Below are 24668 nucleotides of genomic sequence, written 5' to 3'. Positions count from 1 at the left end.
AAAAAGCAGAGACATTACTTTGCCAACAAAGGCCCATCTAGTCAAAGCTATGGTTTTTCTAGTAGTCATGTATGGATGTGAGCTGGACTATAAAAAAATCTGAGCGCCAAAGAATTGATGCTTTTGAACTGTGGTGTTGGAGAAGACTCTTGAGAGTCCCTTGGACAGCAAGGAGATCCAACCAGTCCATCCTAAAGGAAATCAATCCTGAATACTCATTGGAAGGACTGATGCTGAAGCTGAAACTCCAATACTTTGGCTATCTGATGCCAAGAACTAACTCATTGGCAGTTCTGATGGTGGGAAAGATTGAAGGTGGGAGAGGGGGATGACAGAGGATGAGATGGTGGATGATATCACTGACTCGATGGACAGGAGTTTGAGTAAGCTGTGGGAGTTGGTGATGGACAGGGAAGCCTGGTGTTTTGCAGTCCATGGGGTAGCGAAGAGTTGGATACGACTGAGTGACTGAAATGAACTCAACTGAAAGCAACTTTCTCATCATTAGCAATGCTGCTGCTGCTGCTGAGTTGCTTCTGTCATGTCCGACTCTGTGCGACCTCATAGACCGCACCCACCAGGCTCCCCCATCGCTGGGATTCTCCATGCAAGAACACTGGAGTGGGTTGCCATTTCCTTCTCCAATGCATGAAAGTGAAAAGTGAAAGGGAAGTCGCTCAGTTGTGTCCGACTCTTTGCGACCCCATGGACTGCAGCCCACCAGGCTCCTCCCTCCATGGGATCTTCCAGGCAAGAGTACTGGATGGGTTGTCATTGCCTTCTCAATCATTAGCTATAATTAGCTTATAATTTTCCCATCCTGAATACAGCATAGGAAACTTATTTAATATTATATTTAGAGAAGGCCTTAAAGATTATTCAATACAGCCTCTTATTTTACAGGGAAGAAATCCATAGTGCAAAAAATTTGTCTAAAGTAAACTTGTTAGAAAATTGACATTCAAACTCAAAGTCTTCAGATCCCGGATCCATAGCACATTCTGTGTCATGCTGGAAGACATTAGTGTACGTAAAATTGGTTTGCTTTTTCATTGTTTGATGGCATATGATCGTCCAAATGTGGGCAACAAAAATGTTTATTTATTTACAAGTACATGGGAAAGCAATTTCCATTCATCTTTTTAAAAAAATTCTGTTACAAATAAAAAGTTATTAATACATTCATCCTTTGCACACAAAATACATTCTTTTTACTCTCAGTATGAATTATTTCTTATAATAAAAACCAAAGCTACAATGGACAGTCAAGTGGTTTGGCAATTTGACAATGTTTTTTCAAGAAGGAAAATCCACACTTTGAAACACAGTCGATATTCATACAGGAAATGTATATTAAAAGTGCTCTTTCACTGAATCCTTGAAGATTGAGTGCTGCTCTCCGGTATGATTTGTAGCCGTCCTTTCCCACGAAATTCTCCATGTGATGAAAACCCAATTTGCACAAGACTGAAGCAGTCTTCATGACATTGACTATCATATGTAAATGATGGCCTCATAGAAAAATTCTTATAGACACAGTAGTGTGTCAGCCATTATTCAAGAGTCTCCTAATTGATCAACTGATCTAAGATTATAAGTTGCATTCTCTAAGGATTTTAAGAAGCTCTGCTTAAATGAACACAAGTGACTTGATTTGCTAGACTAATTGCTTAAATTTTAAGAGACATGAAAACATATCCCCAGACAGAAAAGTTGTACACAAATATACACACACACACACATATATATATAGCAGCATTATTTATAATAGCCAAAAAGTGAAAACAACCCAAATGTCCATCAACTGCTGGACAAGTAAAATGTGGTATGTGTATACATACAATGGAATACTATTTAGCCATAAAAAATGCATTAATTCATGCTACAACATGATACTTGGTACAACATGAAACTTAAAAACATTATGTAAGTGAAAGAAGCCAGACACAAAAGAATACACATTGTATGATTCTACTTATATGGAATGCCCAGGACAGGCAAATCTGCAGCAACAAAAGAGATTAGTGGTTGTGAGAGATTGATGGGGAATCAAGAAGAGTGATTGCTAATGGGTAGAGAATTTCTTTGGGAGATGATGAAAATGTTCTGGAGTCAAAGAATGGTGATGGTTGCACAACTTTGTGAAAATACCAAAAAACATTAAATTGTACACTTTACAGGGGTAAATTACATGATGTACGAATTATGTCTGCATTTTGAAAAGAGAAATGCAACTTCATTTTAAAATATCTTGTCAGATTCCTGCTCCCCCTACCACTTTTTAATATGGATTAAAGTGTTCAGACAAGCACCTTTCTACAAAATGTTTTCAGATAATTGCACTCACATCATCATCGGCTTATACTTCTAACAGGCATTTTATTAAAAAGGAATACATGAACACAGAAGACATGATACAGCATACCGTTAATATCTGCATATTAACATTTAAAATCAAGTATTTTGCTTGTGTTGAAGCTAATAGTTAGATTTTATATATTGATGTATTTAGATATTATTGAGAGCCTATGCTTAAAACCAATAACCAATAAAGAGCTGAGTTCATAAGATTCCATGATGAACAAGTTGTTTATGTTTGTTGGTTACAACTATGTTTATGTTAAAGATCCATTTCAATGGAGATATAGAAAGGGAAACTAGGGATTTTCTAAGTCTTCATAAAACAGCTTATCTAAATATTTAACTAGCTGCTGAGAAGACCTCCAGAATTATATATTTTGTATTTTATTTCATCCCTATACTAAAAGTCATGCATTAAAATGTAGGCAACAATATATATGGGGCATACGTTTCCCTTTAGATTATGAAAAAAACTCTTCTTAACCCTTTATTATCTGAAATTTTAATCAAAAGTGTTTTTGTTTGTTTGTTTGTTTGCTGAAAACAGCAATTTTATTCACACACTTTATGTAAGTGTATTTAAGTAGCTCCCTTCAGATCATCAAAGAGGCCCCAACCATCTGATATGCCTAGAGGCCACTTCAGTGAGCAGAAATTAGAAGCCAGCATTCCAGTCATTTGAAATTTTCTACAACAGGAACACGAAAGCCCCAAAATGCCCTAAAGGAATAAAAGGATTCACACACAAATTTTTTTTTAATAAATCAATTGACATTCAAGTAGCCTACAAGAAATTTCCACTAACATTCGGCAATTGTATAGAACAAGAGAATATTTATTCTTAATGATTACTTTCCAGAAAGCAGCGTGTTTAGCAGCTGTTTTTCGGAGGGCTTCTCAAGTTTTGCTATTGTTATTTAATCCAGGCATAACTGTGTAACTTTAAAGAAAAGCTCTGCACCATTCAATCAACTAGTGACAAATTATTCTAGCAGACCAGATTCTTATCTTTTGCTATTCTGTGCAAGAATTTTTGCTTTATTAGGCATTTGGTATTCTGATTTTTAATTCAGAATGTAAAAAAAGGCAAGAAACCCTGCTAATATTAGGTGTTGGTAATTATGTCCATCAAATTATGTCATATATGAAATTACATTCTAAAAGTAGTTGACGAAAGCTGGGATTCGTGACTCCACTTCTACCAAGAGGAGAAAATGAGAGCCACACCACCAGAATAAGTCTTCAGAAGCACACTTGGTTATCAATAATATGTTAACTAAAGAAGAAAATACTGACTAACTGAAGAGTTACAACAGTGTTTGTGATCTAAATCTGATCGCTATCAATAAGAATCCTGACATTCTCCAAGGGGATAATAATTATCACCTTAATGAGCTTTTTCTGTCAGTTTTTTTTTTTTTTAAATGAGGCAAAAGGGTAATACTAAATGGCAAACATGGCCCTTTAAAAAGAAGACAGGATCAGCCAATTTTTCTTCTCATGGAGGATGGGATCAAGAAGAAAGAGGTTCAAATTGCACTGTGAGGTATTTCAGTAATAAGGTTAAGTTTCCTGATAATGAGTTTACAACCCTGGAACTGCCCATTGGAAGAGAGAGAATACCTTTCTGGAAGTAGGTAAAGAAGTGGAGTCTCTTGGGTAACAGTTATGCACTAAGGCAGAAAAATGGATTAAATACATGACTTTCTTTTAAGGCTCTTTCAGAAGCGGAGTTTTCGTTTTTGTTTTTCTGAAGTCAGGAGGGCTCCTTGTTTTGCTCAAATGATCTATACTTGTATCAAACCATCCAAAGTCTGCTCTTCATCAAGGAGAAAAGAACAAATATTTGGGTGCTTACTGTTTACCAAGTTCAGTACTTTCAATTTATCTAATCTTCACAATAATCCTGACAGGCATATTATTATTAGTCTATCTGGTAGATGAGGAAACGGATGCCCAAGAGATTGTGCTTTGCATAATGTTACAGCTAATTCAAGGGGATTCTAGGACTCCTCACCCCTAGCCTAGTGTTCCATCTTCTAATCACCTCCCGACATCACACCTCCCTGATGTGTCAAAGTCACAACCCACCAAGGATTCCATCAGGAACTAGAACACAACACCTCTAAAAATTTTGCTTTAACTCAGTGGAAAAGTAAAATTTTGACTCATGCACATCATGCAGTCAATTAAAGAGGAGGCTAGCTTTTGTGCTCTGATTTCTCATCCAAAGGAATCAAAGTCTCACCCAAACTCAAGTGTTTCTCACCATAGTGATGCAAGACCAATGACTTTTGTTTAAGAAGACCAATAAAGAGCCATCTACCAGCCTTGCCAAGGATGCAAGTTATTTTGCAGGTAGAATCATTAGAGTCATGGGCTTTATTAGTAAATATTGCTTATAATTATCTCTGATTTTCCAATCAAAGATCTATATGTCGTTACTTTCTACATGAAGCAACTTGGTCTCCATTCTTTTAAAACCATTTTCGCATCATGTTTTTTCAAAAGAATCAAACAAAGTAACCAAACGTCATTTGAGATTTTTCCAAGATCGACCTTGGGGACTGCTTTATGCCAGTGACCACCAGCCCATCTGTGATAGGAGCTGTACAACTTCATGTTTGTATATTTATGGGATCTTTTACTGAAGATTCTGCTCTGCTAAAAAGGTTTATCCTGAAACCCTGAGGAGATAGCAACTATTCACTAAAACTGAGCATGGCCTATACTTGGCAAGTGACAGATACATAATTTCCATGATTTCATGGGGGCTTCCCTGTTGGTTCAGACGGTAAAGAGTCCATCTGCATTTCAGGAGATCTGAATTCGATCCCTGGGTTGGGAAAATCCCCTAGAGAAGGAACAGTTCATGCAACTTCTACTAAAACAATACATTTTTAATCTTTAACTCAAGATCCAGTTTGTGATTCAACAGGACATCAATGAACGGACCAAAAAAAGCAATTCCAGCCTAAGGATATAACGGCCAGTCTCGACCTAATGACATGTAAGCAACCTCCTTCCTGGAGAGGGACATGCACTTTGGGCAGAAGAGCAAAACCTTAAAAAAATTATTAGCTGTGGGTCAACAGATATTTAATTGAACATGTTATGAGGAGCAAAGTGCTAGAAATAGAATTTTAATAGGTCATCTCGTCCACCCCAAGAAGTGCTGGAATCCTCTCCACACCATCTTTGCCAAGTTCTCATTGAGCCTTTGCTTGACAGAGGCAGCCCCTTCCATGGGGAACCAACTTGTTGAGAAAGTTCTTTCTAATGTGAAGTTCAAGTCCATGGCCCTGTGACCTCTATTCAGTGGGTCTTATTCCACCCCTTCAAACCAGAGTCTTATTCTAATATACCCACTGTATTCCTCTCTTTCCCAAGCTAAACATCCCCAAATCCTACAAATATTGTTCAAACGTTTTAAATCTAAAACTCCTTCACCATCTTTGCTTTGCCTCAATTTGGTTTCTTTTTTTTAATCACCAGAAACATTTTGTATTGGGCTATAGCTGATCTCAATTTGTTTTTAAACAATGGCTCCCCAAAATGACTGCAAAGTTCCCATGGACTTAGGAAAGGTGATGAAATGTTGTCTCCCCTGCTCTAACATTACTATAATTAATGAGCTATTGGAAGGGATGATAATTTCTCAGTTCAGTATGCTCTCTCCCCAGTCTGAAGAATCTAAGGAAAATCATTTTTCCCTCCAAACACAAATAGGTTCAGGTCACAGATATGAAACCCAAGAAGAAGAAGAAGAAGAAGAAGAAGAAGAAAGCACAAAGCACATCCCTTTCTTAGCCCCAAATTAGTGTTTAACCATACTGACTTATGTAGAGTACATTTTGTCAGAAGGGTAACATGTTTTTTGACTGCTTTTCATTTTCTAGTTAAGTCTCAAAAGTATTAGCTGCACTAAAACACATCTGTCAGGGCCATGGCTGAAGAGAATAAATAACCCGTTGAAGTTGAAAAAAAAAAAAAACAACTAAAAACTTCCAGGAAAAAACAAAGGGTAAACACTAGAAGAGCTCTTTAGAGGGTAACAGGGCAGTGATCCTTAAAGTACTTATGATTATGAAATACACAGTTTTGCAGGACTGAGAAACAGACAATGTCTATCTTTAAAGCTGTTGGTTTGATACATGGAAAAAACTAGCTTTTTTTCTGACTATAATATGATCCCATTCATGTAGATTATTTAAAAAGGAAGAATAAGTTTTCATTTTAGTCAGAGGACCAATTCAAAATCATTTGCAACTGGTATTTACTCAGAGAGATTCATTAACTGAAATTTGATAGTGGATCTGGAAGAATTATGGGATAGTTTAAAGGGTAAATGAGGCAAATCATTATCTAACACTGGAAGTCACCAGTGTCCTCCAAAGACATATCTTCATAAACAGAAGAGGAAAGAAGAATCCAGTCCTTGGTTAAACACTGCCTCTTCTCTCCAACAAGTCTAAATTGCTTAAATAACCCTAATCCAAGTATCTTATTTTGGCCAATGGCTTTTGCCTCTCTTACCAAACTGTAACTCAGAAACTAACACACTGTCAATCCATTTCATTTTCACTTTTATTTATTTTCTTGCCTCTTCACTTAGAGGTGCTAACATGAAACAACTTAAAAAAAAAAAAGAAGAAGAAGAAGAAAAGGCCAGGGAAAGCTAACGGCCTACTCTAAGTAATCCACAGAAGGATAACTGGCTATATATAATCAAACTTAAATGTGACTATAATTTAATAGCTCTAACAAAACACATGGAGGACTAAAAAGCCTTGCATAGGTAAAGGACAAAGCATAAAATCCTTTGAGGATACAGCCTATACAGAGCCATAATATCATTAATATGAGTAAACTACGTGATTTCACAGATTCTCCAGGTCTGGTTCTATGACATGATTATGATGTGCTGTAAACAGAAAAAAGTTTGCCATGTATTTAGTAACTTCATTTAAAGGAAAAAAAAAAGATCACACCAAAATGGAGGCGGACATGGACTCTGGCAGTCTCATGAATCAGATCAGGCCAAACTGAACTATGAGAACACAACTCTCTTTTTCATCCATCATTAAATGAGAATTCATTTTCATTTAAGAAGGCTCATCTTAGCAAATATGACCAAGGCAATGGCAACTAATAGACAAATCAACACATTTAGGACCTGGCCTGGGTTAAGACGACCATATTTAAATAGTGTCCTTTCTCAAGTTCTATTTTAGAAATTTCTGTTTAACCAGAAAAGCTCCTCTTGGCACTAAGCTGTTTATTCAACTAATATTTATTGAGCACCTACAGTATTATCAGGGCTTGTTCTCCAACTTGAGATGCATCAGGGAACATAAGATACATCAGCGTCCATAAAGCCTAATCTAGAATTCATACAGCTAAGAGAGGAAAAAAAAAGAAACAAAGCCCTACATTCTCATATGTCCCTGCTGATGTGGTGTAGATGGGTGAGTGTTAAGTACAGAAAGGCTGCAAGGAATAAAGGAGGAAAGGGGCCAAGAGCAGAGCCTTCTAATCGCCTTAAAATTCAGCCAAGAGTAGATAAAGGCGACTGTTCCCTAGGAAATAATCTCAGAATGCAACAGTGGCCCTACAGCCTGCTATTTTACAACTATTATGTCCAATCTAACAGCATTCTAGCCTCTATTTCATAAAGCAACTTTATTTTCAACATACTTGCTGCTATAAAACAAAGTTGGGTCATGATGTACTGAGGACTTTGGATTTTGCTCTAAATGAGACCTAAACTTAAGGGCATTTCCTCACGATGTAAAAAGAGCTCTTCTGCTCATCTTGATCAACTTTTCTGAATACCTTTTATTTGCTGGCTTGATGAGGAAGATGGGGAGGGAAAGGCAACTATGATAAATTATTTTGGTTGGTGTCGATGAAAATGATTTTCTTTCCTATAGAGATAGATTCTGAAATAAAAGCAACTCAAACTTCTGGGATCCCTTTCTTTTACCCACAGTATCAGGACAACCACGGTGAAGCCAACCATAGCATCAGTCCCTTAAACAATATGTACAGTTCCCATGTGCAAGTGACAGGTCACTCTGAAACCTGCCCTAGAAATGCTAGAAAGGCTTCACCAATATTGTGTCTGTACATGACTCGTTGTTTAAAAATTCAATAGCTTTCACATATCAATATATCAGGACCAAGACTGCCACCATCTACAACAGTGGAATTACCGATCATATCCTAATCCCATGACTCATCCCTCAGTTATGCTAAGCAGCAAGCTACTGAAACATCTGACAGCATCAACAGCAAACAGCTTTAATCATTTTCCCAATTTGCATTTATATCCGTGAACAAATTGGAAGTATGGCACTGAAGAAACAGCAACACATATTCAGCATCACGGCTTCCATTTGAGTTCTGTGTTTTAAATTGGCTAAGTAAAGGCATACACATTTCCATCTGAATTGGAGATTTGCAGGAACATATGCATACAAGGGAGGCGGGGAGGAGAGGGATAAGGTAAAAAGGGGAAAATCAGGAAAGAAAGTGAGGAAAAGAAAAAGATATGGGAAAGAATGAATGGTCATGAGTCTGAGAGTAACATTACTACAAGGAGATGACAAATGACTACTCCATCTGCTTCCACAAGCAGATTTTTTTCCAAGGTTATCACTGCAGATACAAAAATGGTTCGTGAGACTTTTCATCCACTGCAATTCTCACTTACCATACTAAAAACATCTACAAAATCCTAAGCGTTGGTCTGTCCAAGATGGATAGTACCCGGAAGCAAAAGACGAGACTTGCTATCAAGGACTGTGCTCTGCTTGGAACTCCGCACTGCAGTCCATTAATCCACAGTATTTTGGTCAGATCAGGTCTGGTTTTTCATACTACTCATAATGTCTTAGAGCTAATCTCTTATATGGGGGTGTCAACCATTCTCTCTTTTTTTTTTCATTTTTCAAATGTTTTCATTTACTTGAGGGGCAGGAAAGATGGGAGAATAGAAGTAGAAAATGGTAGAGACAGAGGGGAAGAGGAAAGGAAAGGAAAAGCATTCTCTTTTCCAATAAATCTATCCTAGGACAGGTCGTAATGAGACTTCGAGAAAGAGAGCTGATTCATGGACTTCCCTTAATTTTTGTTTTGTTTTTATTTCTATGTAAGGTATGTAAGGACATCGATGTACTAAAATGCTTGGTCTGTGAAAGAGCAGAATCATTAGCACCAGAAGGATCATGGAGCTTGTGTACAGTATTAAAACAATGATTGTTACTGTTGTCATGGGTAAAGGTTTCATCTCACTGTTACATCCCAAAGTTCTTAAAAGTGCCCGTGGTAAAAAGAGAAATAACACTTGCCAAAATCTCCGTGGAGTCATCCACACGCACCACAGAAACAGGACTTGGCCTTCCTGGTTTTGGTTTATCTGGTAGACAAGAAAACCAGGGCCTCCAGCAGCCCTAAAGAGCAGCCCCCACATGCAGCCACTGACGTGCAGGAGGGGTCCCTACAGTACGTTTCCCCCTGGACCGTGTTCAGGAATGCATTTTACTTGCTTGTTTAACAAAACAAAAGCAACATGCTCTGCAGGTCATGGAGCGCCTAGTGCAATTTTCTCCTTGACCCGACTCCAGACTGCAAAAGGGTGAAACCATTGTATGTTCCGCGAATGCTGGCCTGCGGACGAGGCCCTGGCCCACCATGCTTTGTAAGCTCGGGAGCCCACAGGAGTCAGAAGGTCCCAGAGTGGGAGCCACAGTCATCGCCAGGCCTCCCCAGCAACTGGTGGCCCATCAGGGCAGCGGCGGATTCCTCTCGCCTCACCTTGCCTCAGCCTTTAGTTGAAATTACAACAAGTCAAATAGCTGATACTTTTCCCTTCTCCAGGTAAAGGTGAGGATACATTGTTCACCAGGGTGTTCTGCCTGGCTTCACTGATGAGGCGGCAAGCCAAGTCAAGGAAGAGTTTCTCCACGTTATCGGATTCCTTCGCTGAGGTCTCCAGATAATACATGTCCTGAGCTTCTGAGAATTCTTCGGCTCTCTGCTGGGAGACCTCTCTCCTTTCAGCCAGATCAATCTTGTTGCCTAAAACAGCAGAGAGAGAGAGAGGGTTGTCATTTGACCTTTTTGCAGATTCGGAAACATCCAATTCACCTCCGTATCTGAAGTCAAACCAGACAGATGGAAAGTAAAGCGAAACAAATGGGACTATGATTCCTGGGTTGTTTATTTTAACATATCAGTTCCATTTGTAATGGCAAAGAACTGGAACCAACCCAGAAGCCCATCAGCTGGGCACTGGCTGAATAAAGCATTATGACCATAGCTATCTGGAGTTATGTGCCCCAGGAAAAAGCAATAAGGAAGGACATCCCTGGCGGTCCAGTGGTTAAGAATCTGCCTGCCAACACAGGGGACATGAGTTCTGTCCCTGGTCCAGGAAGATCCCACATGCTGTGGGGCATCTAAGCTCATGCACCATAGCTACTGAGCCCTCACATCACACTTAACGAAGCCCACACACCCCAGAGCCCGTGCTCCACAACAAGGGAAGCCCACACACCACAACTAGAGAAAGCCTGCGCTCAGCAAGGAAGACCCAGTGCAGTCAAATATGAATAAATGAATAAAAGTAAACAAAATTATTTTTAAAAAAGCAATGAGGACTATCTCTACAGGCTATCATGGAATGAGACATTAGGATAGGTCATTAAGCAAATAAAGCAAAGCAGGAAAAAAGTGTATATAAGACCCAGCTCTCGATCCAAGGAAAGGGGATGAAAAAATACATACATACAGTGTCTTATTTTATTAATGAGAGACTGAAACAAAATTTTAATTTTAAAGATAACAATTACCTGTGAAAGGAACAAGGGTGAGGGGTGAAAATCAGACCTCTCTAAATATACTTTGTGTCATAGATTTGACTTCAGAACCTTATCAATGTTTTATATGACAATATGAAATTAAATTTAAAAAGTAATTCCTAACATTGAAAACAAAATTAAACAAATGAAGCTGTTTATCATGAAGTGGCATAACCACACAAAGAGGAACTATTTCAGGTAAGTTGAAGGGAATTTAACCAGTAATGGAACCACGCATCCCCAGTGGCATATAAGGACAAACAGAACTGAAGGAAAAAATCTTTAAGTGCTGCAGAAATCATCTTGTTAGTGGTCATGTTAGCAGCATTACTCTGTGGCTGCTGTACATGTTTTAGGGGATAAAGCGAATAAGTAATTATGCTGGTGACACTGGGTCAGGGATTTGGGACATGGGAGAACGGAAACACGGATAAACGCTTAATGAAGTAAAGGAAAATTCCTGTAGTCCTGAATTACAAATGGAAGTATCGGTGTGAATAATTCATGGTGTTATTTTATCTTTAAAACTGTTCTACTTCTGCTTTGGAAATCTGACAAAGGTAATATGTCAACTGTGATGCTTGGCAACATTGCTCACGGTAAAAGTGACCCTTGATTGATAAATTCCATCTGGCCTGGGAATTCTATGTATGAATTATAAATACCTAATGGAAAGCCTTAACTTTGGGCTTCCCTAAGTGTGGCAATTCTTCATTTGGAAAGACCCTGAAAGTTAGGGCTGCTGGGCTACTACAAGAGAGATTGGCTCCTATGGGGCCACTGAGGCTTGCTGCCAGAGCAGACCCTGCACTTGCCTGAAGTGAGCCTGGTTGCCTCACACCTGAACTGTCCCGGGAGGTCCTGGGCAGCTCTGTGGACTCACTCTATGAGGGCTGCTTCCACTGAAGAGGAATGCTTGGTACTGACCTGCTATTAAGCTGTGTTTGCTGTCCTGTATCCTCCTAAATGTCTGTGATGCCATGTGGCCGATGGTAGTCTTGTGGGTCAAAGTGTTCAGGAGAGCTTAATGAGACACTCCCCTGTAGAAGCTACAGAGTCCACCACACAGACACACATACACTAGCTCTGTCTACTGGGAAGCCTAAAAGCCATCACACCACCCCGCCAACTCTGCAGTAAAGATGATTCCTATCACCTTGGCTTAGCTTCTAAATACAACTTCCCATTGAAAATCAATAGCATTTCTTAAAGAAATGGTTAATTGCAGGTCAGGGGTAGGAAATGCATTAGATGCACCTGCAATATGTCATCCCAGAAAACAAGAAAATCATCAAGGATTCCTAGGCCATGTCAAAAGGACTCAAGAGTGCACTTGAAGAGGCTCCCACTGTCAAAGCTGGAACAATATAGAAGCATCAATAATAATAACTGCAAAGGACTAGAATACATCAAATATATTTAAATCTATAACAATATTCAAAACAAAAACAAACTTTAATAGTTACTTTTGGAAGACTTGGGAACGAACTCATTATTTTGAAAAGTAATAAATGAAAAAGAGTGCTTTCCTCGTGATCCGGTGGTTAAGAGTCCACCTTGCAACACAGGGGACACCGGTTCAATCCCTGGTCTGGGAAGATCCCAACGTGCCACAGGGCAACTTAGCCTTTGCACCACAGCTACTGAAGCCCAAGCACCTAGAGCCTGTGTTCCAAAACAAGAGAAGCCATCACAAGGAGAAGCCCGCACCACAATGAAGAGTAGCCCCTGATCTCTGCAACTAGAGAAAGCCAGCACGCAACAATGAAGACCCAGAACGGCCCAAACACACACAATAAAAAAACTTTTTACAAAACTTCTGTGACTAAGCTTAAAAAATAAAAACAAAGAATCAAGCATTTTTCTAGACTGCCCTGAGAACAGCACCTCAGAATACCAACCACATAATATATTTGCTAAAACAAAAAACAAAAACCCTAAATCTGAGCAGGCTCTAGATTGACCTGCAAATCCGCCAGAGATTTAAGTGACAGAGGAATGCATCAAATGACACCACCAGGCTGAAATAGTAAAATTCAGACTTGAAAACGCCACAGCACAAACAAATGCTTTAACAAGCAAATCCCCAGGAAGCAAATATGAAAGGATAACCTCCAGCTAAAAGGAGAATTAAAAGACATATCTTTTATAGAGATGCATACTGACATAATACAAACTGAATTAATACGACATCTTGGATTTGCTTCAAAATAATCTGAAGCGGAGGGCAGACAGAAGAGGTAGGGAGTAGATAAAACAAGACTGGCTGTGAGCTGTTCACTGTCAGCTCTGAGAGACGTGCATATGGGTGTTCATTATACGGTTTGCTCTATTTTGCTTATGTTTTAAATTTCCCATAATAAAAAGTTTTTTTAAAAACAGCCAGTGCCTCTTTCATATCGAGCTGACTAATTATGTTCCCTCATCTGTGCATTCAACTTCCTTAAACAGAATCCCAAGTAGTAATGCTTTGACTCAATCTCAGGGCTTTCTGTCCAGAGCAGAGGGCTTTCAAGCTCTTCCCACCAAAGATTCTCCAATGTGCAGGTGTGTTTTCAGATCTGAACAGGGGGCACTGGTTCTCATAGAGAGGCAAATACTTAACCCAGCAGCCTGCAATTTGTTACAAGGCAGCACATTATAGCTGGATAAACACAGCCTCTGGAGTCGATCTAACATGCTGTGTGACCTGGAACAAAGAACTTTACTTCTCTGAGCCTTGCCTTCCTCATCTGTAAATTTGAGATCGTGACACACAATGTTCTTAAAATGATTCCTCGCACATATACACCAGCTATAATGCTTGATTCTATAATGTGTTTGTTTAACTTACTGTTAATCATGATTTTTAACTTAATGTTTCTGAGAATCTCTATCAGATTTCCAAAATTTGGTCTTTCTAGAACATACAACAATGTTACTTCTTAGGAAGAACAAAATTTTTTTCTGGCCACATCACATGGTGTGCAGGATCTTAGTTTCCCGACAAGACCTAAACGAGAGATCAAATCTGTGCCCCCTGCAGTGGAAGCGTGGCATCCCAACTGGACCACCACGGAATTCCCAGGAAGGAAACTTTTTAACCACCATATATTATTAACATTTTTCCATCACCAGTAGAGGATTTTTAATAATCTGGTCCATTTCACTGCAATTCCATTTATAACAGGTGCATTTGTTACCACAAAAAACCATGGGTTGTTTCCTGTTTTCCCCTCATACTAAATAGAGGTTCTACCCTTCTATAAGATGAAATAAACTGCAGAATCTCCCTTAAGGGATTCTTTCTGAAAATTAGAATTTCTCAGATCAGTATAAGCATAAGAAGGGAAAAAAAGTTAACCAAAATCCATTTTTAAAGCAAAACACAATTGCTTCAATAATGAATTTTTTATCAACTTAGATATATCTTCTAGATCAGCAGTTGCCATAGCCTAGATTTTTTTTTTTAATGCTTAGTAGTAGTACTGTTAGTTGCTCAGTCATGCCTGACTTTTTGCAACTCCACGGACTGTACCCTGCCAGGCTCCTTTGTCCATGGGATTCTCCAGGCAAGAATACTGGAGTGGGTTGCCATACCCTTCTCCAGAGGATCTTCCCAACCCAGAAATCAAACCTGGGTCTCCTGCATTGCAGGCAGATTCCCTACCATATGAGCTACAGGGAAGTTCCTTTTTTAATGCTTAGCAGCCCATACAACTTTCATGGCAATCCACCTTCTTCTAGAGACTATGCTAATAGGAAAATCAATCAGCAGTATTCTCTACTTTTCTAAATCATCGCCGTGGGTTAGACTCTATTTCATTTTCTCTTCAACTTCAGTCAGAAGAACTGAACGCTGACTGTATGAATTATAGAGCTGTAGACCAGTGGTCCCCAACCTTTTTGGCACCAGGGATCAGTTTCGTGGAAGACAGTTTTCCCATGGGTGGAGTAGGGGGATGGTTTCAGGATGAGTCAAGCTCATTACATTCATTGCGCACTTTAGGTCTCCTCTAACGCTGCTGCTGATCTCACACAAAGCACTGGTCCGCGGCCCAGAGGTTGGGGACCCCTGTTGAAGACTATTCTTGCAAGGTGCCAAGGCCTTATGTGATTATACATTCTCTGATGCTCACAAATCAATTTCCCTCCTCATTAGTCCTTACTTACCCACTAGCACAGTGATGACCTTGTTGCTAGCATATTGTTCTATCTCCCGCAGCCACTCAGGAAGGCAACGGAAGGATTCCTCACAGGTGATGTCATAGGTAAGGATCAAGGCATTGGCGCTTCTGTAATAACTCTGGGTGATGGACCGAAATCTCTCTTGACCTGCTGTGTCCCAGATCTGAAGCTGTAAAGGCATAAAAGAAGGATCAGGTTGGTGGAGCAAAGAAGAAAGAAAGCCTTGCCTTCTTGTTGTTTGGCCGCTCAATCACGTCCGACTCCTTGCGACCACATGGACTGCAGCACGCCTGTCCTTCAGTGTCTCCTGGAGTTTGCTCAAACTCATGTCCACTGAGTCACTGATGCCATCCAACCATCTCATCATCTGCCACCACCTCTCCCTCATCAGGGTCTTTCCCAATGAGTCAGCTCTTCGCATCAGGTGGCCAAAGTACTGGAGTTTCAGCTTCAGCACCAGTCCTTCCAGTGAACCCCGTTCATGGATCACAGCCTTGTCATGGTGAAGGAGCTTGTGTAACTCAATGAAGCTATAAGTCATGCTGTGCAGGGCTGCCCAAGATGGACGGGGTCACAATAAGGAGTTCTGACAAAACGTGGTTCACTGAAGAAGGAAATGGCAACCCATTCCAATACGCTTCCAGTGCGTAGAAATAGAGACACCTTCACCCAAATAAGTTCATGGCTGTTTTTTGCTGTAAGAGAAAGGCACCTCTAATTTTTCTTGAATTCCTTCTGGTGAAAGAGAGGGACTTGCTTTGCTTTTTCTTTGCTAAATTTTGTTTCCCCTCTATTCTTTTTTTAAAAGGCATTCAGATTATTTTCACACAATTTCATTTAAAAGGTGAAATTAGGGTATTTACAATGTACTTAACTTTTATTATAAGCCTGTTTCCCCTAAGAACTGCTATTTTTTTAATTTATTTCTTTTTAATTGAAGGATAACTACAATACTGTGTTGGTTTCTGCCATATAAGAACTGCTATTTTTATCCATAGATTCTTCATTGCTCATATCTTTAATTTTCCCCTTTGTTTATTTTCTAAATCAGAAAGTATATTCCTAGGTCTTATTAAAGGTTTACACTCTTAGAACATATTTCAAATGCTCTCATTTTTGTTTTGAGCAATTCCCTCAATTCTTTATTAAAAAAAAAAAAAAAACCTAGACAACCAAACTGTTGAGCATTTATGTGCCAAGCTCTATTCTAAGTACTCTACACATAATAACTCATTTACTCCTCACAAGAACTCTGTGAGGTAGGTAAACACTATTCCTGTATCATTTCTCATGTAAGGAAACTGAGGCACAGAGAGATTAATTAGCTTGCCCAGCGTCTCACAGCCAATATGTCCTAGAGCTGATTCAACCATGCAGTGTGGTCTGAGTCCTTGCTCTTTGTTTTACTGGCCATGCCAAGTGGCCTGTGGGATCCTAGTTCCCTGACCAGGAACTGAACTCACACCTTCTGCACTGGAAGCATACAGTCTCAACCCCTGGACTGCCAGGAAGTCCCAGAGTCTCTGCGCTTCATCACGATGCCCTAGTACAAAAATCAGGATCCAGGGCAAGGTGTCACTCTGTGACTATTGGCATTTCAGCCAACAACTGGAGAGGGCAAAAAAAATCCATTCACATGAATATATTAAGGTGTGATCTTTGTTCATGAAACCAGGAGCAATGCCATGGCAGACAAGGAAAATAATTTCCCTCCACCACCCGTAAGCCCTCCGACCTTCGGCAAGTCATCCCACCTCCTTTGGCTTCGACAGCTTCTTTATTAAAAGAGGTTAATAACGTGCAAACCTGCTGAAGTCATTTACCAGTTTGAAGACCTCATAACTGATGGTTCTAAAGACAAAGAAGGCAAAACACCTCTCACTTCAACCTGAATTTCCCTGCACAGAGCAGACTTCTGAGAGAGAAACTGTTCCCCAGAGAGACTGCTGAGAGCGGAACAAATCCGAGGCCTTGAGAAATCACACTGACAGAAATCTTCCCTTCTCACTGCATCGATTTCACGTGTCACAAGGTGCATCCACCCCATTAACAGGATATCATTTCCTCAGGGAAGACTTTTGGAACCTTCAGATTAGGCCAGGTCCCCCATCTCCACCCCTAAATCATCTCAACTCCAACCAAGCCTATAATTTCCTATCACAGCACCAAACACACTTTTCCTTTGGGGCTGCCCTGGGTCTCGGTTGCTACTTGCAGGCTTTCTCGAGTTGCGATGAGCAGGGACTACTCTCTAGTTGCACTGCATGAGCCTCTCAGTGCAGGGGTTTCTCTCCCTGTGGCCCGCGAGCTCTAGAGTACAGGCTCAGTAGCTGGGCACACGGGCTTAGCTGGCCCCGCAGCATGTGGGATCTTCCCAGACCAGGGATCGAACTCGTGTCCCCTGCATTGGCAGGCAGATTCTTCACCACTGGGCCAGCAGGGAAGTCCCACCTGACACACTTGAATCACTTATGCATTTGTAATAATGTGTTCCATAACCATCTTTCTCACTAGATGGAAAGTTTCATGAGCGGGGGGGAGTTTGGGGTCCATTTTCCTCTCAGTTATCCCCTACAGTGTCTGGAAAATAGTAAATATTCAAATAATTATTCATGGTCTCATCTCATCCTTACAACAAATCCCAGTGAGGTAGGCAAGTTTACGCCTTCCTTTCATTAGCAGGTAACTCATAAGGCTGGGACGCAGACTCCAAACTCTGACCCCCCAGGAGAGGACTCAGTCCATACACCGTGCTGCTCTGCTGCCAGAGGCTGATTTAGACGCCCAACTGCATCCAGAGAGGATGAGGCAGTCGGTGTCACCCTCTGCTCAGATCAGCTTAGCTGAGAAGACCGAGAGTGACCGGTGGTCCCTGCCACCAAAGAGAGGCACACAGGCTCTCCTTTGATTTGAAGTCACAGCTGCCCTTTGATGCTGTACATGAAAGCCTGTGTACGCTGAAGGCAGCCATACAGATGTTACAGCTTTTGCCAGGACAAAAGCTACTTCTCTTCTCTGTCTCAAACCTAGGGACATGGTTCCCCTCTCCAGGCTGTGTCTTAGAACAAAAGACCATTATCTTAATGCCACAGTGAACCTTGAAAAACACTTGTGATTGGATTTAACACTGCTGATCCTTAGACATCAGTATGTTCTCATGACAGGCACATCTTGAGAACAGCTCTGAGAATTAAAACCACCAAAATATCTTCCAGAAAAGTGATTAGATGTCTTGGCCGAGATGCAGGCTGCTTTCCCAAAGGGAGCTTCCTCTTTCTAGTCTTATGGTTAATTTCTGAGGAGATCCATGTTCCACTGCCTTTATTACTCAACTTAGTTTCACTCTTGTCTCTGCAATTTGTTTGCTCTTTTGCAGCATTTACAGATCATAAATAGATGCAGAGCACTGTGCTAAGCACAGGAAAGATACAAAGATAAATAAAACACAATCCCTGATATCAAAATGCTCATAGTAAAGCAGGATGAATACACAGTTGACTAACTATGGTAAGATAGGTGTGCATGCGAAGTCGCTTCAGTCATGTCTGCCTCTTTGCAACCCGATGATCTGTAGCCCACCAGGCTCCTCTGTTCATGGGATTCTCCAGGCCAGAATACTGGAGAGGGTTGCCGTGCCCTCCTCCAGAGGATCTTCCTGATCCAGGGATTGAACCCATGTCTCTTATATCTCCTGGCAGGCAGGTTCTTCACCACTAGCATCACTGGAGAAGCCCATGGTAAGATATGAGATGTTCTATTAAAGAGGGGCCAGCAGGAGAGTGTCTCCTGGTATGGGTCTTCTGTCCATCAATATGTTCTCAATAACCCTGCCCGGGGCTTTCTAACCACTCTCACTTCCAGCATGAGGCTGTGCTATCGTCCACTCTCTTCTTTGCACTACCACTCACACCTCTACTGCCTCACTGCTACAAAAATGTACTTCAGGGACTTCCCAAGTGGTCCAGAGGTTAAAATTCTGCACTTCCACTGCAGGGAGCGCAGGTTCGAACCCTGGTCAGGGAACTAAGATCCCACATGCCATGTGGCACAGCCAAAAAAAAAAAAAAGTATTGCAATCTACTGTGCCCGCTTATAAGACTGAGTTCTCTGAGGGTGAAGGCTGTCTCTTATTTAACCATATACCCCAGGGCCCCACCTAAAACAGTCTGTGGTTCATGGTGGACACACTGACGTGATGGCTAACTGAACGACCTGAGGATGGTCATCATCACAAAGGAAGGATGGACTCATTCTGCTTAAATGATTAATAGGGAGTTTAAAAAGGTTTCACAGATGAAATGTTTGTGAAAGATGACAGGAAGTTACGAGGGAAGAAAGACGCTTTACCATACCACAGTGCTTGGTACAAAGCATTCACTCTGACACAGGATGGCTGGATGAACAAAAGGATGGACAGATGGTTGTAAAAGCAAACACGTGTACATACTCTCAAGACTTTCCTATCTACACAGTGCATACCTGATGAGAGAAAAATCCAGCAAATCTTCTATTTCTATTATAACAAATCTCCTAAGGTTAAAATGTCATAACTGAGCTTAAAGTTTTACTTAATACACATTAATTTATGACAGGCTAAGAGAAATCAACGGATAAGAGAAAATTCTATATAGGTTTTAATTATATTTTCTACCCAAGGTCACCTTCATAACACAGACCACTTTAAGAGAAGGGCCTCTTCTTTAACTTTGATTTGACTCTAAGCCTCAATAGCTATGGGCTTCCCTGGTGGCTCAGACAGTAAAGAATCTGCCTGCAATGCAGGAGATCTGGGTTCGATCCCAGGGTTGGGAAGACCCCCTAGAGAAAGGAATGGCAACCCACTCCAGTATTCTTGCCTGGAGAATTCCAAGGACAGAGAGGAGCCTGGTAAGCTACAGTCCATGGGATAGCTCGCAAAGAGTCAGACACAAATGAGTGACTAACACTTCCACTTTCTTCACTTAATAGCTATGGGAATCCTTCTAATACAGTTGATTAGCTGCCAGTGATCCTGGGATCCATCCTACAAAGAAAGGGACTTGTAGGGAAGGCTGAGAGAGGATGGTGAGCAGTTGGGAGAAAAATTAACATTCAGGTCTTGCCCTGCCTCTCACCAGGTGGGTGATTCTGTGCAAACCAGCAGTGAGTTCTCTTTCCACGGGCTCTCCAGGGCACTGGGAAAGCCTGTAGACTCCCAGCAAAAAGTCACTAAACTCTCACTAAGAAGAGGTACTCGGTTCGTGTTAAAGAACACTGACAATAATGAAAAAATAACTGTTTCCTCAGTGAGACGTGGCTGCTCTCCTCCTATGTCCATGTTCATGAGACCCTTGGATTACTGTGGTTGAAGAGGGTCATCTTCTATCTTGATTCTACATATATGGCTAGAAAGATTCACAGGCAAAGAGTCATTAAAGCTGGATTTGGGAGATGAGCCAGCTCTCACTTCTCACAGATGAACGACCAGAGGCCTGAAGTGATGATAGAAATGGGAACTGTGCTGTGATCCAAAGATGAGTAAGACACAAACCTTCCTCTCAGGGAGCCTATGGTAGATTCAGATGCTATAAAAAGATGGATTTTTAGCTAAGTATAATAAGTACTTAAAAATGAGGTTATGGTTCACAGAAAGTGGAATAAATGTAATAACTAAACTTGGGAATTGAGGAAAGAAAAATAAGCCTGTTCTTTAAAAATGGGGACCATTTCTTTATTTGGTGCTTTCTATTCCCAGAATCTGGCACATGGCAGGCGTGAACCTTTCTGGTCAAAGGAAGGAACTCATACATATATATGGATATAAATGAGAAAACCAAATCTCTGGAAATAAAATGCCTAGTGATCTTAACCCAACCCTTGGGATGGCAACCAGCTCCCTCTGCTGGAACAAGAGAGAACTACACATGGCTCTTCCTGCCACTGCTTCCTAAGTGCACACTCCTGGCTCCCTCCTCTCCCCACAGCCTAGCTCCTTCTCTCCACCTCAATGCACTGATTTTCTGAACTTTCCAGTGGACGCTCACATGGAGTCCACAGGGCCCAGCTCTCCATCACTATTGTATCTGGTGTAGATGTCTGCAGTAACGAACCCCTCTCAGGAGTCAGGGCTGGAAGAGACACTGGCAGTTTCTGTCCCCCACTCAGGAGTCTCCTCCTAAACACAGTTCTGTGTGCCTGTGGCATGCTCTAAGAGCACCCTGGAGCTTCTCTGTCCTTCCTGAGGCATCCGAAGGCAGGACTGCAGGTACCTATGGGAGAAGGATGCAAGCGGCACAGACTCACACTTAGGATGCTGAAGTTGGGGTATGAGGTTGGGATGCTGAGGTTGGGGTGCTGAGGATGGGGTACTGAGGTTAAAGTGCTGAAGTTGGGTCTGGCTGGAACGCTGATGCCACAGTGCTCACTGTCCTGTTGATCCCAGCATCATCCCTTCTTTCCATGGCACTCAGCTCTGAAAGGTCTGACTGTGGACTCTCACTCACTCTGATGGGCATAGCACCAAAGATCAGTATCTCTACCCCTCCTTCCAAGTAACTTAGTCTTACCGCACATTTTCCATCATCTCCCTCTTCCCTTGCTCCAAGGTAATGGCTCATTATGCCTGCCTTCTCCCCTGCTCCATAGCAGGGGAGACCCCAGGGAGGCAACGGTGTTCACTGGCTCATATAAAACCAATTCATATCCCACCTACCTCCCTTGCTACCTGTGTAATCATGGATGAATAAATCACTCGACCTCTCTTAAAAAAAAAAAAAATGAAGATAATTTAGCACTTACCTCATAGGGTTTACAATAAGGATTGAGTTAAATGTAAAAGAAGGCAGTGGAGGGATTGACACATATTAGGCACTTGAAAAACACCCCCTCCCTTTTCTTGTTACTGAACCCAATGTAGCTCTTTCAGGTACTAAACTACCCAGAGGCCACAAAGCAGGGGTAGGGGGCAGATCAGGGACCCTTCCTAGACCCCTCATTTAGTATTTCTCACTTATCAGGGGTTGGGGTAGGGTGGGAGACGGAATAATTCTAATAAATGATTCACATGGCAAAATGATGAATGTAGAAATCAGCAGGCTCTCTAATGAGGCTGCGATTGAGAAAGAAGTAGGGAATTCCCTGGTAGTCCAGTGGTTAGGACTTGGTGCTCTCACTGCCAAGGGCCCAGATTCGATCCGTGGTTGGGGAACTAAGATCCTGCAAAGTGTGCAATGTGGAAAGCAAGGAGAGAGGGAGGGAGGGAGAGACAGAGAAAAAGAAAGAAAGAAAAAAAGAAGTACCTAAGTCTTAAGAGCCCAACTCAAGACATTTCCAGAAGAAATTTCTTCCTTGTTTGTACATCTCATCCGACATGACAAGAGCAGGACAAACTGGCCTTAGCTCTTCTCTCATTGTCTTCTGATCTGTAAACATATTATCCTCAACCCCTTCCTGCCCCTGTGAAGGGAACAGAGGAACTCTGTCTGGAAATAAGCTGTCACGGCTGAGTACGTCATTTTCAGTGTGGGTTTCCACTAGGTGATTTAATAAATGTTATGAAAACAACTGCTTCTTCTCACATAGCACAATGAAAGCCTTATTGGACATTTGGCATCTTACCTTTACTTTTTCACCATTAATCTCCACTGTCTTAATCATAAAATCAACTCCAATTGTGGCTCCTTGTCCTGGGGGGAAAAGACCCTAAAGCAGAAATAATAGAAAATAACAATAAGCAAATCTTTCAATTAAATGAAATCCTCCCCTACCCCCATTGCCAGCCCCTTCCTTTGGCTGAGTTAACTGATGGAAGAGAGAACTCTGGTTAGTGTCATGGGAACCCTATTTAATTTACCTTTGTGTGTATGTTTTGCGGGAGGAGAAAGGAGGATGAATGGGGGAGAAAGAAATGTTGAAAGAAGAAGAAGGAAGGGGAAAGAGGGACCAAGAAAGAAGGAAGCAGACAGAGAGGGTAAAGGAAGGGAACTGGGAAAGGACGGCGGAATTAACGCCAAAGAATGAAACAAAAGTCAGACACAAGGATAAGACTCAGGAACATGGAGCCGTAGGGATGAAACTGGGATGGTTAGGGTGCAGGCAAAATGGATAGGCGATCTAAAAGATAAGATCAAGGAAGATGACAACTGGCTATTAGTCTAGGGCATGAACAGCCATCGGTGTGAACCACCAGGCTGAAGAAACAAACAAGAAATCAACACAAGAAACATGAAGGAGACAGCTGATGATCTGAATTTCCCTCTCCCTTGACAGTGATAACTATTTCCTCTATATAGATACAACTACGTGAGATCAGGGCCAACGACCCTGGGACAACAACTGAAAAAGATAAATTCATCCAGGGGGACAGAACAGTCGAAATAGCACCAACCCAAGAGGCAGCAAGCAGCCTAAGGAGCTCCGGGTGACCTCAGAAAAACCAGTCCCTCTCTCGTCTAACGTAAGTACTTCAAAACAAAGCTTTACATCAAATTGGAAGCTGAACTAAAAAGGTATGAGTTTAGTAAAATCATATGTATATTGTAATTTACTGTTGCATACTATTTCCCATAAGCTTAGAGAGGAAGTTGGAGGGAAGGAATTCTATCAAGAAAAAACCCTCCACCTAGTTTCTCTTCCCTCTTCACGTTCACACTCCAGAACTTCCAGAAATTAAAATAAAATGGACTTTATTAGCTCTGGGAGCTAAGATTGGGGGCATCATTAATTAAGTCTATTCCCTAATAAGAGAGGTCTTTAATTAAAGTTTGAACTTGAAAGACTGAGCGTCACACCAACAGCAAATGTTCCTCTGCACGTCTGCAAACCCTGTAAATATAAACATTCAGAACTTTACGTACAAATATTGAATCAATTTTCTTCTATTTTGGTTTGGCTCAAACACAAGGCTGCCAAGCTTCAAGTTTATAGCTCCAGCTGTTTTGCAGTGGAACAAATGCCAAAAAATAAAACAAACCCTTCCCAATGTCTCCCTCATCATTTCATTCCCCAATTCCTCATGCCTCCAAAACAGCTGAATCCAATCCATTTTTAACTGTCAACTAAATAACAAAACCAAACATACTCCTGTCTATGAAATATGAACTCTGGCGGGGGGTGGCGGGGTGGAGTTGAGGAGCCAAGAGGGGTATAAAGTAAACAGAAAAGAAAAACTAAGGGGTGGTGTGCTTATTGGTTGGGCTTCCCTCATAGCTCAGTTGGTAAAGAATCCGCCTGCAATGAAAAAGACCCTGGCTCAGTTCCTGGGATGGGAAAGATCTGCTGGAAAAGGGATAGGCCGCC

General features: G+C 41.2%; 1 protein-coding gene across 1 annotated transcript in view; it reads right to left on the bottom strand.

Annotated features, from left to right (window-relative positions):
- Nucleotides 1082-24668, bottom strand: part of RAB30 (RAB30, member RAS oncogene family) — a 103831-nt gene continuing 80244 nt past the window's right edge. The window contains exons 3-5 of the mRNA XM_005699478.3: nucleotides 22989-23072; nucleotides 15378-15561; nucleotides 1082-10443 (exon numbers count right to left, since the gene is read on the bottom strand). Coding sequence (XP_005699535.1) covers nucleotides 10193-10443; nucleotides 15378-15561; nucleotides 22989-23072 — 519 coding nt within the window. The 3' untranslated portion in view covers nucleotides 1082-10192. The remainder of the gene's footprint in view (nucleotides 10444-15377; nucleotides 15562-22988; nucleotides 23073-24668) is intronic.

This window comes from Capra hircus, chromosome 29, assembly GCF_001704415.2.
Source record: "Capra hircus breed San Clemente chromosome 29, ASM170441v1, whole genome shotgun sequence".
In the NCBI taxonomy this organism is placed as follows: domain Eukaryota; kingdom Metazoa; phylum Chordata; class Mammalia; order Artiodactyla; family Bovidae; genus Capra; species Capra hircus.
Note: the sequence above shows the minus strand (reverse complement) of the source record. Positions and strands in the feature narration are given on the sequence as shown.